We start from the raw sequence: 15,774 nt of genomic DNA on the forward strand, positions 1-15,774 counted from the left end.
GGCAGCTGCTCCACCACCGGCAGCGTCTCGTCCCGCGGCTCCGGCAGCTCCCGCGGCCACGGCTCGGGGCGCAGCCGGACCCCGGGGGACCGCGGCGAGGGCACCGGGCACGGCCGCCGCCCCGGGGCCCCGTACCCCTGCCCGCCGCAGGAGAAGCGATAAAAGGGAGGGCGAGTCGGTGACAGGTTGGGGACATGGGGATGGGAACACAGGGGACACGGAGGGATGTTCTTTAATTTCTGAGTGGCTCCGCGGAAACAGGGTGGCACAGAGGTCGCGGCCAGTGGGCGTCAGAGTGAGGGAGGACACGGATTCTTGGGGTGGGGCAAAGAATTCACAAGGAATGAGGACCCTGGGAGGGACAGGGATGCTCAGGAGGGACAAGGAAGATGCTCAAGTAAGGATATGAACCTTGGGGACAGAAACAGTTGGGGCAGATGAGCAGAGGAGGGATGAGGGCGCTGGGGAGGGATGAGGAAGATGTTTAAGTGGGGCAAGGATCCTGGAGACAAGGACAGCTGGGAGGAACAAGGATGCTGGGAAAGGATAAGGACGTAAGAGAGGGATGAGGGAATTGAAAGGGAGGGGGACAGTTGGTCAGGCACAAGATTACACAGAGGTGACAAGGACGCAGCAGATGGATGAGGGTACTGGTCAAGGACAAGGAAGGCTGGCAGACAAGGATGCCTGGAGGGAAGAGGACATGGAGGAAGGACAAGGATTTCTAGGGCATTGAGGATTGTTGGGGGGAAGAGGACACTCGGGAAAAACAAGATTGCTTGGGAGGGACAAGGACAGTAGTAAGGGACAAGGAGGATGGCTGTAGGGGGATGAGGACAGTGAGGACACTTGGCATGAGGGACAAAACAACTGATGAAGGATGAGGACACTCAGGAGGGCTGAAAAGCCTGGGAATGAGGATGATTAGGAGGGACGAGGACATTTGGAGGGAGCACAAGGCCACTCAGGTGGCTTGGGAAGGATGAGAACATTTGGGAGAGAAAGGGATAGAAAAGGTGGGACAAGGATGCTGAGGAAGGGCATGAACTATCAGAGATCACAAGGACAGGTGGAAGGAATGGGAATAGTCAGTGGGAATGGGGATGGTCAAGAGGGTCAGCGACCCTAGGGAAAGACAAGGACACGGTGGACAACAGTGCTTGGGCTGGAGAAGGATAGTTAGGGGGAATGAGGATGCTGGCAAAGAGCAGGACACTGAGGGAGGACAAGGACACTTAGAGGGATGCAGACTCTTGGGGAAGATGAGGATGCTGGGGAGAAATGAGGAATTTGGGAAGGGGTGGGGATGCTGAGGAGGGATGGGGACACTGTGGAAGAAGAAGGACACTTGGGAAGGACAAGAACGCTGAATAAGGAGGGACACCCACCCACCCTTTGTGGGTGGCTTTTCATAGTAAAAAGCCCCTGTTTGGGGAACTGCCTAATAAAGCCCAATTTTAGCTGAGCCAAGGGGTCTGGCCTTGCTGTGTCCTGCGTCCTGGGGATGGCCACCCTCCTGTCCCTCCTGTCCGCAGCTCACCACCTTCCCTGGCCCAGGGGCTGCCAGTCCCTGACCCTTGGCCACCTGGAAAGTAAAGGAAACATTTTCCAACACCCTGCAACACCTCACCCCCCCAGTGCCCACCACCCTGGCACTACTGGGGCACTGCGCACCATTCTGTGAGCTGCTGTTCACAGCTGCCTCTGTCCTGGCTCTCTGTGGCACCTCCAGCGCTTTCCACCAGTCCCAGGTGGTGGAGTGGACTCCGGGTGGGAAGACCTGCTCCAAGGGCGATGGTGGTGGTGAGGGACCTGCAGGGAAGAAGCCAAGAGATGGTGGCTTCACCACGGTGTCCCGATGGAGCCATCTTCCTTGAGGAGGTGACAATGCTCAGGGTCAGAGAGGGGTCCAGGGACCTTCACTCACCCCCGTAGGCCCCGTCGGTGTCCTCAAGGCTGTAGCAGAGGCCATCGACAGCCACGGCCAGTGCCCGGGCAAAGCTGGCGTCCAGGAGGAAGGAGCCGTCGCAGGAGCTCACCAAGCTGCAGCGGGTGCTGGCAAAATTGTCCTCCGAGACAGACCCCCAGCCGTTCAGCAGAGACCCTCCTGGCGAGCCCCTCGTTGCTGTATGCTCTTCCTCCTCCTCCTCTTCCTCTTCCTCCTCTTCTTCCTCCTCCTCCTCACCTAGCTCAGAGGCTGGTGGCCCATAGATGTAGCCGTAGGTGTGCGGTGGCGAGAAGGACCGTGGTGGGGTCGGTGCCAGGGGCCTGTGGGGAACACAGTGGGGGTACTGCTGGCACCAGGGGATGCAGCAATCACGGGAGTGTCCCAGGGGGATGGGGAATACCTGCAGCAGGTAGTGTCCTGGTCCATCTCCAGGACCTCAGCCACCTGCTGTTGTGTGAGGACCCCATCACTGAATGCTGGTGAGAGGCGCCCGGTGGCCAGGGACATGTCCTTGGCGTACCTGGTAGCCAGGAATATGTCCCTTGAATGCCTGGCCTCCAGTGACATGTTCCAGGTGTAGCTGGTGGCTGGGGACATGTCCTTGGGATACCTGGTGTCCAAGAACCTGTCCCGGTGACCAGTGACTGGAGACACCTCTTCGGGATGCCTGGTGGCTGGAGATGTGTCCTTGGGATGCCTTATTGATGGTGACATGCTTTCAGGGGACCTGCTGCACAAGGACATGGCCCTTGTGTGCAAGGTCAGCAGTGATGGGTCCTGGGGGTCTGAGGTATGTCCTCAGAGTACCTGGTGTCCAAGAACTTGTCCCTGTGGTGCTCGGGGACTGGTGACATCTCCTCAGGGTGCCTGGTGAGTGGGGATGTGTCCCTGGGATGCCCAGTGGTTGGCAATGTGTCATTGGGATGCCTCAAGGCTGGTGACATGTTTTCAGGGGACCTGCTGCACAGGGACATGTCCCTTGTGTGCAAGGTCACCAGTGATGGCTCCCTGGGGTACTTGTTGGCTGGGGACATGTCTTTGGCATACCTGGAGGCCAGGAACTTGTCCCTGCAGTGCCTAGTGGCTGGGGACATCTCCTTGGGGAGCCTTGTGCCTGGGGATGTGTCCTTTGGGTGCCTGCTGGCTGGAGACATGTCCCTGGGGTGCCTGGTGGACAGTGAGATGTCCCTCTGGCACTTGGCTACTGGTAACGGGTCTCTGGGGCACCTGGTGACCAGGGAGGTGTCCTCAGGGTGCCTGGTGGCCAAGACCGTGTCCCTCTGGTGCTTGGTTGCTGGTGATGGATCCTTGTGGTGCCTGGTGGCTGGTGACATGTTCCGGGGGGTCCTGGTGACTGAGGGCACATCCTTAGGATGCCTGCTGTCCAGGAACATGTCCTTGGGGTGCTCAGTGACCAAGGACATGTCCCTAGGGTTCCTGGTGGCCGGTGACACACCCCTGGGGCTCTCAGTGACTGGGGATGTGTCCCTGGGGATCCCAGTGACTGGGGACATGTCCTTGGGATGCCTGGTGACCAGAGATGTGTCCCTGGGGCACACGAAGGTCGGGGACCTGCAGGTGCAAGGGACATGTTGGGTTTTGCAGCGAAGGGTTGGGTTGCAGGGCACCCACCTGGATGGGGACACCCAGACTCACCGTGTCACTGGAGGATGCCAGGCAGGGGGTGGTCTCGGGGGTGTCACCGGTGACGTGGTTACACCAGAGGCCAGTGGGGTGCTGCCCCGATGTGGTTTTGGAGAGCTGAAGGCCGGTAGCCGTGGGTCCCTGCTGTCCATCACAGCAGCGGCGGTGTCACCATCGTGTCCCCTTGGCTGAGGCTGCCTGGCTGCCAGCCCAAAATCTGTCCCCCACTCGCCTCCACTTCCAGTGACAGGGATGTGGCTGGGGCCAGCTATGAGCACCGGGGTGCTGTGCACTTGGTGCAGCTCTGCGAGGGGAGTGAGTGACACAGAGCCATGGACCATTACCCTGGTGTCCCCCATGTCCCCCCCGTGTCCCCCGCACCAACCTCTCTTGCGAACACGCTCCCAGGGTGCTGGGTTTGGGGTGCTGGGCGAGGAATGCACCCCGGGGTGCCCCCCACCGCAGCAGCCCATGTCCCCAAGGGGTGGTGGGCGTCCTCCACGGAGGCTGCTGTGGATGGGGGGCGTGGGGGGGCCAAGGCTCGGCGGCTCCAAGGAGAGGGCTGGAAGAGTAAGAGAGGTCAGGGCACCCATGAGGCCATGTGTCCCCTGTCCCCTCTGTCCTTGGGTCTGTGTGCCCTCAAGTCCTCACTGCCTGCAGGCAGACAACAGGGGACACCAACGTGAGGCTCCCATGGCACTGGGGGTCCCTGGCATAGGGTGGGGGTACACTCTGCTGGTCCCATGGCACTCTGTGGGGGTCCTAGGCCTGGGCCGGGGGCCCTGTTGCAGCAGGTCAGGGTTCCACGGAACTGGGTGGGGATCCAGCGGCACCACTGGGATGGATGGGGGTCCCACAGTACTGGTGGGGGTTCCACGGCAGAGTGGGGGCTCTGTGGCACTAGGCGGGGGTCCCAACCCTAGTGTTCACTGGAGGGGTGGGGGTCCCATGGCAGTGGGTGGGGACCCCAGTCTCCACGGGGCTCACTGGAGGGGTGGGGGTCCCTGCCATCACTGCCCAGGAGCCGGCTGCTGAGGCTGCTGCTGCTGCTGAGGTTTCGGGGGGCACAGCTGGGTTTCCAGGGACCACCAAGCCATGGAGAGTCACCAGCCACCAGCCTGCAGGGCAAGAGGAGCTGTCAGTGCATCAAACCCCACCACACCGGGGATCTGCCGCGTCCCCCACCCCACGGCTCTCACCTGTGGCGAGCTGCAGCATCCTGGCTGGCACGGCGCTGGCAGAGGAGGAGGAGGAGGGCGAGTAAGGCCAACCAGAGCATGGAACCAGCGGCTGCGATGACAGCAGGCTGCCGCAGTGCCTGGACCACCCTGCTGCTCCCTGCTGTCAGCCCTACAAGGGTCCCATCAGTGTCACTTCATGTCACCACCTAGACCCCCACCCGCACCCCACCTTGCTCTCCATCTCCTACCCAGGACTCCACACGTGGCATTGCTGGGAACCCCCAGCCCTGCGCTGTTGAAAGCTGCCACCTGGACACAGAATTCAGCGCCGGGGTGTGGGAGGAGGGTTTCCAGGCGGCGGGTGGCTCCGTCCACTGTCCTGTTGGTGGGATGCTGCCAGCCCTCACCCCTTGACCAGACCTGGCAGGCACCGAGAGGAAGTGTCCCCTTAGACCATTAGCCTTGATGGCCCCCCTGTGGATAGATCCCCGTTGGACGGACTCCTTCAGATGAACACCCCTTGACAGACTCCCATTGATGGGTCCCACATGGATGGATTCACTTGGATGCCTCCCCTTCGATGAATCTCCTTGATGGACTCCCCTCAGAAGGACCCCTTTGGATGAGCTCCCTTGCATGCCCCTAGGATGGACCTCCTTGGGTGAAAACCTCTTGGATGGACCCCCACTGATGGACCCCCCCTTTGGGTGGACCCCCTTGGCTGAATCCCCTAGGCTGGACTCCTTTGCATGAGCTCCCTTGGCTGCCACTAGACCAATGCCCTGGGAGGGACCTCCACCTTGGTTGGCCCTTCTGGATGAGCCCCCTCCTGGACAGACTCCTTGGATGGTGCCCCCCTTGGATAGACCCCCCCCCCCCCATCCCCCACATTGACAGGCTCCCTTTCGGGATGGATTCCCTTGGATTGACCCTCCTTGGCCAGAAGACCCCAGCCCTGCCCCCTTGCCCCGCTGCCCCAAACCTGGTAGCCCCGGATGACGCCGTTGTGTGCTTCAGGAGGAGGTGGCTCCCAGCTCACAACCACGGTGCCGTTCCCTGCCTCGGCCTGGCTGACGGTGACGCGCTGGGGCGCTGCACTTGGCACTGCCGGGACAGGGATGCTGAGACCCCTGGGACCCCCGACCGACCTCCCCATCCACCGCCCAAACATCCCGGGGGACACACGACGCACCTTCCTCGGGTATCCAGAGGTGCCTGCTGTTGCTGTCTGAGCCCTGCGTCCGTCCGGTGTAGGGTCGGACCTTGAACTCGTACTTGTAGCCCCTGCGGAGCGCAGGGATGATGGCGCTGAGCTCCCTGCCCGCATCGTGCTGGACCCAGGAGGTGGCGACCGGGAGCAGGCTGCGGTACAGCACCACGTAGCCCACGGGCACTGGCACCGGCATCAGCATCTGAAGGAGACGGGAAGGATCCCAAGTTCAGGTGGGACACGGGGATGTGTCCCGTCCCCCCTGCCCTGGGGAGCGGCGTCGCACCAACCTGCCAGCGGAGCTGGACAGCAGCAGTGGGCAGTGCAGTGCCGTTGTCCAGGTGCAGCCGCACGGCCAGCAGGTCCCGCGGGGCAGTCTCCTCCTGGCCCACTGCCAGCCGGTCTGTGAGGCAGGAGAAGGTGAATGGCAGCACCAAGGCCCCCAGGCACCTGCCCAGACACCCCCCTCAGATACCTGCACATGGAGATCCTGATGTCTACCTGGATGGACTCACTCAAATGAACCCTTTTGAACACCCTTTAAGGGGTTTGTCTTGAATGGACCTCTCTTGGAGGGGCCCCCTTTGATGTGTTGCCCATGGGGACATGGGATGGGATCCCATGATATACCCCTCCATGACGTCCCTCTTAGATGGATCCTTTGGATGGATATTTCTTGTTCTATCCCCCTTTACTGTACTTCCACCTTCCATAAACCCCCTTAAATGGATCCTCTTGGAGGAACCAGGTTGGCTGGATCCCCTTTAGGTGGGTGATCTTGAATGAATCCCCTTGGATGGACTCCCACCTCAATGCATTTCCTTAGATGGCTCCACTTACATGGACCTTCTTGGATGGATCCTGTTGGATGGATGTGTTTAGACAGACACACCTTTGGAAGTTCTCCCTTTGATGGATCCCCTCAAATGACTCAGCTGGATGGACTTTATCTGATGGATGATGGATGATGGACGGCCTTGGATGGACCCCCATGGACAGACTGCCCTTGGATGAACCCCATTAGATGGACCCTGTTAGATGGATCCCCTCGCATGAACCCCAAGATGGCCCTGGGTGCCTGTGGCGGTGGAGGCACGGAGGTCCCAGCACTGACCCTCCACGTGGAGGAAGGTGGTGGCGGCGGCGGTGCCCAGCTGGCTCTGCGCTGTGCACACGTACGCGCCGGCATCGGCGGGCGTCACGGCGTAGAGGCGCAGGGTGTGCTCCCGGTCCACCTCGTGCCTGCGGGTCACCAGCTCTCCGTCAGCCTCATCCCCACGCCAGGCATGGGACATCTGCCCCCTGCCACCACCTACCTGCCCCAGGGCAGGTCTCCGTGCTCCTTGTGCCACTGGACCTGCGGCGCTGGGTCACCTCGGGCGCTGCAGCCCAGCTCCACGGTGCTGCCAGGCACCGCCGTGGCGTCGCTTGGGTGCCGCACGATGCTTGGCTTCTCTGCAGGGGGACATCAAGGACATAGCACCATGGCCGGGTGTGACGTGCCCACCACCTGTGGGAGACCCTTGGCTTACCCAGCACAGAGACGCGGGCAGCCCGGCTCTCCCTCTTGCCTGCCGCGTTGGCCGCCACGCAGATGTAGAGACCAGAGTCGCTCCGTTGTGCCGATGCCACCTGCAACTTCCCCTTGGTGACCGTGTACCTGCCACCTACCAAGTCCAAGGTCACCCCATCCTTCTTCCAGGTAATGTAGGGTTCGGGGTACCCCAAGGGGGGGACACAATCCAGCTCCAATGCTTGTCCCGCTGTGGTCACCAAATCACCCGGCTGCAGGCGGAAATTGTCCCGCAGCACTGCGGTGGGGAGGGCACATTGTGGATGGGGGGAACAGGATTGTCTGGTGTCTCCCCACCTGCATCTCCCACCCACCAGGTGTCCTTACCAGCTGGAGTTTGGGATGCCGTGGCCATGCTGGGGAGGCGGCAGCCTGTCGGGTGACAAGGAGGTGGGGAATGGCAGTAGGTGCCCCGAGTGGGCACGGTCTCAGATCCGGGCTGGGGCAGGGGCAGGGTTAAGTGGATTTTGGCCCCCGTGGGCTGCACTCACCTCCGCGGTGCAGGGCAGCGAGGCAGAGCCCCAGGCCCAGTGCTGTCTCCCAGCCGCCCGCCATGCCGGCCCTGGCCAGCCTTCCCGTTTCCTCCCGAAATCCCGGTTCCTCCCTGCCAGCACCGGGGCTGGATCCGGCTCCGGATGGGGGGGTACAATAGCCGGATGTGGGGGCCGGGAAATGCCGAAGCGGGGGGAAGGTGACGGGGAACACAAACATCTCAGCCATCCTGTGGCAGTGGGAGCGCCCGGCCACGGTGGCACTGGCAGCACCCGGAGACAGTAGAGCAGGGAACACCAGCGGTTATTGAATTTAATTAGTCAGAATAAATTCCCCTTTTCCTTCACCATGTTCAGAGGAAGACAAATTAAGAAGAAATGGGCTCTCAGCTGAGGACGCCTTCAGTAGGTAGCAGAGGGAACAGCCCAAGGTCGCCCGAGCACTAAAGTGCCAGTTTGAGTGCCAGCCAGATGCATCGGGTTTGTGTGGTTTTACCTGTCAGCCACTTCTCATGTGTCCCCCCACCCTGGGGACCCTTGTCACACAACGACACCCAAGGGTGCCACCACCAGACGGGTAGTACGTTTAGTTTATTGGTTAGTAGCGCAACCCAAGCACTCCGGGGTGCCCCGGCACCCACCCCAGGTGCCCCAGGGCCCGGCTCGCTTGGCCAGCTGCTCTCTGCTTTTCATCCTAAACCTATTTCCCATGAAGGCTTGGGGACAGACAGCGCCGTGTGCCCCAAAACCGGGGGATTTTCACAGAAAATCCTATCACGGCAAAGGGGCAATGCTTGGACCGGGGCTTCCAGCCCACGTTTAGGGGACATTGCAGCTGGGGAGCTGGGCGGGCAGGAGGGAGCCCCCTGTTTACACAGCCCGATGTGTGTTGCGCCCTTGGGCGAGCTTGTGTGCCAGTGCAAGTCCTGCTCCATGCAGGGGGGCTGTGCCACGGCGGGCAGGCACCGTGCTCTCGCACACACGTGTGCATGCAGGGTCGCTGGGCGTGCAGCGTGTGTGCTCCCCGTGTGCGTGTGCACGCTCCAAGCATGCTCAGCTGCTTTGTGCTTGCTCTTTCCACACACACCACACACCCCCTGTGCAAGCACAGCACACACTCTTTGCACACTCACCGCAGGCTCCACGCGTGCCCTGTGCCAGCTCTGCAGGTTCACTCTTGTGCATGCTCTGAGCACACTCAGCTGCTCGCTTTGTGCACGCTCCTTCCACACACACCATGCGCGCTCTGTGTGTGCTTCGTGCAAGCACTGCACACACCCTCTGCGCTCACCCTCTGCGCTCACCCTCTGTGCTCATCCTCTGCGCTCACCCTCTTTGCACGCTCGCCACATGCTGCGTGCGTGTCCCGTGCAAATGCTGTGTGCGTGTCCCCTCCCCGCGCTCCCTGCACGCTCTGCACAGGCGCTCTCTCACGGACTCTGCGCACTCTGGGAACACACACGCGGGGCTGGCACGCTCACAAAGGCCGTGCAGGCTCGGTGGACACTCCGCACACACCAGAAACGCTCTGTGCACGCTCTGTGCAGCCTTAGCTGTGTTCTCTCCATGGGCTCCCCGCGTTCTCTTGCACGCTCTGTGCATCCTCTTCGCACACTGTGGGCACGCTTGCTGCACACCCTGGTGCCTGCCCCCATGCGCACAGTCCGTGTGCCCTCCTGCACGCCCCGTGCACATGTGCGGCGCTCCAGCGCTCCCTCTGCACGCTCCACGCACCCTCTGGCACACCCTCCGCGCACTGATTGCATGTTCTCGCTGCACACGCGTGTGCACGCTCGTCCCGGCGAGAAAGCCATTAAAGCGATGCCCCAGGAAGATGGGGGACGGAAGAGGGGAGCTCTGGGTGGGATCAATAGGAAATTAGTGACTTTACGCCGAGCAGAATGACGCCCAGTGGTGGGAGCGGGGCTGCGCCGGTGTCCCCGCTGGCTCGGTGGCGGCAGTGTGGCCGTGCTGGTGTCCCTGCCCGCTCGCACGCTGCCACCAAGGCGCGCACAGTCCCCGCCGCTCAGGCGCTGATCTCCACGGCGTTGGCCTCCTCCTGCTCCCGGATGACATGGACGCCGGCAGTCCGCAGCAGCCGCGGGGCGCCGCGGGACCGTGCCGGCGAGCCCGGTGGTGACCTGTGGGTCCGCGTCGAGGCGGGCGAGCGAGCTGGCGAGCGATGGTACCGGCGAGTCGAGCGCCCCACCGGTCCCGGCGAGCGGCCGGCCGCGGGGACTGGCGAGCTGGTGTAGCCCGGCTCCACCGTGCCGCGGGGCTCCGGCAGGGAATCCTCCTCCGCCTCCGGCGAGTCCTGCCGAAAGCCAAGAGGAGGAAAACGTGGGACGCGTGCGAGACCCCGTGCGAGACCTACTGGTGCTATCGGTGCTGCTGGCTCTGCTGGTGCTTCCGGCTCTCACCTTATCCTTGAGGATGTACAAAGCCACCGGGTTCTTGCGCTCGTGCTCGCCGCTCCGCGGGATGCCCTCGGCTGTGTGGAGGGAAGCAAGGTGCTGCTCACCATGCCAGCAGCATCGGTGTCCCCCCGGCCCCCCGCCGCCGCGCCGAGGCCGGCACTCACCGTCGTGCTTCAGGCGCTCCTCGTCCTGCTCGGCGTAGTCAGAGGTTGGTTGTGTCTCTGCTTGTCGCTTCTCCCTGGAAAGGGACAGGGCATGGATGGGGCAGCGCTGGCATCGTGTTAGGGGCACGGGGGGAACTGCCTGTGGCTCATCCAGGGGAGGGTCAAGAACCGCAGGGAGGGAGAGGTGGGATGGGATGGGATGGGATGGGATGGGATGGGATGGGATGGGATGGGATGGGATGCGATGCGATGCGATGGGATGCAATGGGACGGGGTGGCGTGGCGTGGCGTGACGTGGGATGGGATGGGATGGGATGGGATGCGATGGGATGCGATGGGATGGGACGGGGTGGGTGGGATGGGATGGGATGGGATGGGATGGGACAGTCACGTCATGGCACGGCACGGCACAGCACGTCATGGCATGGCACGGCACAGCACAGCACAGCATGGCATGTCATGGCATGGCGTGTCTTGGCATGGCATGGGATAGGATGTGTCAAGCTGAGATGAGATAGGATGAAGGACAAGATAGGATGGGAAGAGATTAAATGGGACAAAACAGGATGGGACAAGACAGGATGGGACAAGATGGGACAACCCCCTTTGTCTCCCATGTTATCCCCACACGTACTTCTTGGAGGGTTTCCAGCACGCACACACTGTCACCAGAGTGACAAGAAGGAAGATGCCGCCCGTGGACAGAATGATGTAGAGAGAGCTCCGGCCTGCAGGAGAGGAATGAGGGGGGACAACCCCCAGAAATTTAAGCTGAAAGCATCTGCAAGGGATGGCCAAACCTGGGAGTGCAGGAGGGGAGAGGGAGTGGCTTACGGTAAACAGTGAGCTTCACTGGGACGCTGCGGCCATGGCTGATGGGGTTCTCCACCAGGCAACTGTAGACGTCATCGTCAGCCATGAGAACACGGGTGATGGTGAGGATCTTCTGGTCAGGGGAGAGGAGCAGGCGGGAGTCGTTGCTCAGCGGCCGCCCGTCCTTCAGCCAGGTGTAGGTGGGCTTGGTGCCGTTCTCGTGTGAGCAGTTGAGGGTGAAGAACTCACTGAGCTCCAGCACCGTTGAGGAGGCCACCAGCACTTGCGGCTTTGAGATGGGAACTGTGGGCAAGTAGAGGAACCACGGTGATGCCATGTTTCAGGGGGTGGATGGGCTCAGGGGGCAGGAAGAGAGACATCAAAACCCCCATCAAAACCCCAAAACCGCCTCCCAGCTGGAGAAAGCCCTCCCAATATGTGCTCAGGGAAGACATCCCATGGATCACCCAGTCTCCCCTGGGTGTCCTTCTTGCCCTTACTGTCCACGGTGAGGTTGATGGTCTTCTCGCCGGTGAAAGTGTCGTCGGTGATGGACACCTCCACCTCGTAAGCGCCCTCATCAGCCAGCTGCAAGGGGCTGATGAGCAGCGAGCCGTTCTCCAGCACGCGGATGCGGTCGCGGTAGTCGGGCCGCAGGTTGCCAATGATCTCGGTGCCGATGGACTGGACGACGGTGACGGGCTTGTCCCTCTTCAGCTGCCACTTGACCACCGGCTTGTCCGCGCTGGCGCTGGCGTAGCGCACCGACAGCAGCGCCGCCTTGCCCGCCGTGCCCCGGACCAGCGGCGTGGGGCTGGTGATGTTCACCCCTGCCAGCAGACCTTGCGGTGCCAAGCATGGAGGAAACAGGGAAACCTCAAGCTGGAGCTGTGCTGAGCACCCCCAAGGTGCCCAGCTGGGTTCCGTAACCTTTGCAAAGATGCACGCGTGACCCCAAAAGCGCATGAGGGGTGGGAGCCCTCCTGCACTCAGATCAATACAACGCGAAAAAAATCAAGGAATCGCCCCCAAAATTGCTTTGGGCATGGGAGGTGGGTCAGTGCAACCTCCTGTGAAGATGCTTTATCACCCCCCAAAGCCGCACTGGGGGTGGGAGTGCTCCTGCAGCCAGGTCAATATAACCAACCCTTTGCAAAAATGCATGTGTCACCCCAAAAATGCAAGGAGGAGGAGTGGAGGTACACCTCCTGTTGCTAGGTTCTGCAAACATGCATGTGGTGCCCCCAAAATGTGCAGGGCTTGGGCAGGAGCTCTCCTGCAGCTGGGTCAATGCAACCCTTGGCAGGAATTCATCTATCCCCCCCAAAAATGCAGGGGGATTGCTCCTACAGCCAGGTCGACGCAACGCTTGGCAAAAATGCACACGTCACTTGCAAACATGCAGGGGGTGGGAGGCAGGTCAAGGCAACCCTTGCAAAGTTGTGTCACTGCCCTGCAAAAGCTGCCTGGGGAGGGAGAGATGCCAGTGCTCTGATCAGTGCAATGATTCGCAAAGATACCTTAATTCCACCAAAGATGGTGTGGGGGGAAGGATTTTGTATCCCACCCCCATCCCCCTCGGATGCTCCTGTCCAGACAAAGCCCCCTCAGAGGCAGAACTGCACCACGAGAGCCTATGCACGTGCATTGCTCCTCATCGCTGGTTTTGTGCCAAAAAAGGCAGGGGAAAAGTGTAAAAACATGATTTTCTGGGGGAGGGGACTCCCCAGAACATTCTCCCTCCCCAAAATACCTTAGCATCCCCGTCCTGACATGCCAGAGGTCCCATCCGCGGGCCCCCCATGCGGATACCGTCATCGGCAGCGAACAAACCCCATATTGAGGAGGAGGGGAGAGTGGGAAAACCAGCTGGGCTGGGTGAAGCAAGAAAGGCCTTAAACAAGCCCGAAAAGTCATGGGACCTATTGGTATGCAGCGTCCGTCCGTCTGTCCTCCCCGGCAGCGCCACAAACATGCCCTGGCTCGCCAAATTTAGGGGATCCCTCACCCCACGGAGGCATGGGATGGGGATGTGGCCTTCGATGCATCCCTGCCCCCTCCCCGTGCGCCGTTGCTCTTTAACTGTTTCTTCCCCCTTTTTAACCCTGTTCTTAATTTTTTTTCTCCATAAAAAAAATAATTGGGAGTTCATCAATAAATCAGGAAATGTTCCATTTTCCTACAGCATTCTTGGCTTAACGATGGAGCTCTCCCAGCCCTTTTCAATGGCTTTTGTTGAAAAAGCCCACCAAAAATCCTCATTTTTACACTATTTTGTGGCACAAATCCCTATTTTTTTAAAAGCCCTGCAGTATTTTTGGGGGTGTCCTTGCTACAGCTCTGGCTGTTTTTAGGGTCTAAATCAAAGCTAGCAAAGAACCCAGTTGGTTTTATTTTTCATCCATCCTCTCCATCTGAAGGGAAACGGGGCCTCCTCAGAGCTGCCTTTGGGTGCAAACTTTGGTAAAATGGAACAAAATTGTTGAAGGTGATTTTCTGTGTTGCCAGACCTGGGACGGGGTGGTTTGGGGCTCATTGAATTCCAAAAAGTGAGAATTTAGAGAAAAAAAAGATGGAGAAAATGATGGAGAAGACAGAGGGTTGCAGTGGGATAAGGCAATCCTAGAAATGGAGTGAAAAATGACTTTTTAATGGAAGCCAAAGAATGGGTAAGAGAAAATGCTTGGAGATGCTAAAAAATTTGGAAAAAATGGGGTCCGGGGAAGAAAAAAAACTGGGGAGAAGCTCAGGGTGGGGGCAGTGCCAAATCCTCCCCACATCAGGACCTGCTTGGCTCCGGAAAAGTGTTCTCCCCAGTTTCGATTCCAATTTTACCCCCTTTTTTCCCAGCTCCCAAGCAGAGGGTACGCTCGACAGCGCAACAACCCTCCCTCCAACCCCCCCATGGGGCATCACCACCCTCATCACCCCCCCGGCCCTCACCCTCCGTCTGGATACTCCCAGGACCCGTGGAAAAAACGGGAAAACCATGGGAAAACAGGGAGAAGTCCCTACCTGCATGCAGCGCCAGGAGCCAGGTCAGCGGCAGCAGGCAGGGGGGAGCGGGGAGGCCCCGCGGGGCAGCCGGCGCTCCCCACATTTCGGGCAGGCTCGCCCCCCGAATCGCTCCGCTTCCCCACTCCGGGCACGTCCCTCGGAGCTCCCGGCTTGGCGCTTCGCCCGGCTAATTTATTTTTTTCCCTTCTTTTTTTTTTTTTTTTTTTTTTTGTTCTTTTCTTTCTCAATAGAGCCCTGTGTCCTGGTGGCTTTCGCCTCCTCGGAGGCCTGGAGCTGACATTTATTTGAGGAAAAACCACTCAGATTTGCATTTTCTTCCCCGGTTACAGACCCCCAGTTCCATGTTTTGCCTGTCCCCGGGACACACTTGGGGTGGGGGAGCATCACCCCATGGAGCCCAGCTAAGGTTTGCCATCCCCACCGCGACAATCCAGTGGGATTCTGGGCTCTGAACGCCCCACTCAGCTAAGCTGGGGTTTTCTTTAGGAGGGGTATTTTGCAAAGCTGGACCCCCACCCCAAAAAAGCTACCCCGCTTTTTTTTTTTTTTCTTTCTTTCCCCTCTTCCCAGGCTCTAAAACGAAGCCCGGTGGCATCCAGGCTTCATTCCAACTCCATGCCAATTAGCGCCAGCTCCCCGGGCATCGCTGAATAGGGCAGCGGGATGTGAGGCAGGATGCCCGAGCCATTTCCCACCCCCCTCCCGAGCCCTGCCAGCCTCATCACCCCAGTGAGCCACCGCCCACCCCCCCGGGGGTCTCCGGGCCCCCAGAAGGGGTCGGTGCCTCCAAGCATGCTGCCCAGAGGGAGGGGGATGCTTTGGGGGAGACGCGTTATGGGGAGACGGTATGGGGGGGGCTTGGGGGATGCTGCAGAAAGAGGCTTTGAGGGAGTTTTGGGGAGACATTAAGGGAGGCAGGCTCGTGAGGCGGTGCTTTGGGGTCACGCTATGGGGAGGTGTTTTGGGGGGGCCTTTGGGGGGATGCTGTGTGGGGATGTTGTAAGGGGACACTTGGAGGGGGTCAGGGATGCTGTGGGAAGACACCATAAGGATACTTGGGAGCTGTTTGCACGGGATGCTCTGTGTGGCGTATTCCAGGGCAGTTTCGGGGATGCTCTGAGGCAGACACGGTGCCCCCCCCGCCTTTCCACCGGAGGCGGGACTCGAACCGGGGACCTCAGAACCGCGAGGGGCCGGGGCCGGGGCCGGCCTGCGGTTGGCTATGGCGGGGGGCGGGGCTTGGGGCGAGACGGGGCGAGGATGGGCGTGGCCGGGGCTACTGGGGGCGTGGCCGAGACTCCCCGAGGCGTGATCG

General features: G+C 60.6%; 2 protein-coding genes across 9 annotated transcripts; both read right to left on the reverse strand.

The window, feature by feature from the left end:
* Window positions 1–193: 193 nt before the first annotated feature.
* ROBO4 (roundabout guidance receptor 4) lies at window positions 194–8,276 on the reverse strand. Of its 8 annotated transcripts, none has more exons than XM_038161579.1 (21): window positions 8,048–8,276; window positions 7,884–7,928; window positions 7,516–7,650; window positions 7,300–7,438; window positions 7,098–7,225; window positions 6,824–6,844; window positions 6,274–6,386; window positions 5,966–6,185; window positions 5,756–5,877; window positions 5,022–5,193; window positions 4,792–4,942; window positions 4,580–4,710; window positions 3,978–4,154; window positions 3,605–3,896; window positions 2,996–3,520; window positions 2,756–2,908; window positions 2,559–2,678; window positions 2,349–2,468; window positions 1,928–2,268; window positions 1,675–1,812; window positions 194–1,585 (listed from the first exon to the last, which is right to left on the reverse strand). In XM_038161579.1, the coding sequence occupies exons 1-21, from the start codon at window positions 8,274–8,276 to the stop codon at window positions 1,458–1,460; spliced, it is 3,600 nt and encodes a 1,199-aa protein (XP_038017507.1). In that variant the 3' UTR covers window positions 194–1,457. The 8 variants fall into 8 exon arrangements, with proteins under 8 accessions (XP_038017507.1, XP_038017505.1, XP_038017503.1 ...); XM_038161577.1 differs by having other exon boundaries at window positions 2,756–2,836; window positions 7,516–7,794; XM_038161575.1 differs by having other exon boundaries at window positions 2,756–2,905; window positions 7,516–7,794.
* Window positions 8,277–8,619: 343 nt separating this feature from the next.
* Window positions 8,620–14,635, reverse strand: HEPACAM (hepatic and glial cell adhesion molecule). Its single transcript, XM_038161580.1, has 7 exons — window positions 14,457–14,635; window positions 11,942–12,283; window positions 11,463–11,744; window positions 11,263–11,356; window positions 10,629–10,702; window positions 10,468–10,538; window positions 8,620–10,361 (listed from the first exon to the last, which is right to left on the reverse strand). Exons 1-7 carry the CDS (start codon window positions 14,539–14,541, stop codon window positions 10,074–10,076), a joined length of 1,236 nt encoding a protein of 411 aa, XP_038017508.1. The 5' UTR covers window positions 14,542–14,635; the 3' UTR covers window positions 8,620–10,073.
* Between the last annotated feature and the right edge of the window lie 1,139 nt (window positions 14,636–15,774).

Source organism: Motacilla alba, chromosome 24 (genome assembly GCF_015832195.1).
Source record: "Motacilla alba alba isolate MOTALB_02 chromosome 24, Motacilla_alba_V1.0_pri, whole genome shotgun sequence".
Classification (NCBI taxonomy): Eukaryota; Metazoa; Chordata; class Aves; order Passeriformes; family Motacillidae; genus Motacilla; species Motacilla alba.

Coding starts and splice junctions, on each gene's coding strand:
- ROBO4 (XM_038161572.1), bottom strand. CDS start 8,276: ATGGCTGAGATGTTTGTGTTCCCCGTCACCTTCCCCCCGCTTCGGCAT. Junction 2,679..2,755: donor GACAAGTTCTTGGACACCAG/GTACTCTGAGGA, acceptor GTCCTTGTGCAG/CAGGTCCCCTGAAAGCATGT. Junction 1,813..1,927: donor CACCGACGGGGCCTACGGGG/GTGAGTGAAGGT, acceptor TCTTCCCTGCAG/GTCCCTCACCACCACCATCG.
- HEPACAM (XM_038161580.1), bottom strand. CDS start 14,541: ATGTGGGGAGCGCCGGCTGCCCCGCGGGGCCTCCCCGCTCCCCCCTGC. Junction 11,357..11,462: donor AGTGAAGCTCACTGTTTACC/GTAAGCCACTCC, acceptor CCTCTCCTGCAG/GCCGGAGCTCTCTCTACATC. Junction 10,703..11,262: donor TGCTGGAAACCCTCCAAGAA/GTACGTGTGGGG, acceptor GTCCCTTTCCAG/GGAGAAGCGACAAGCAGAGA.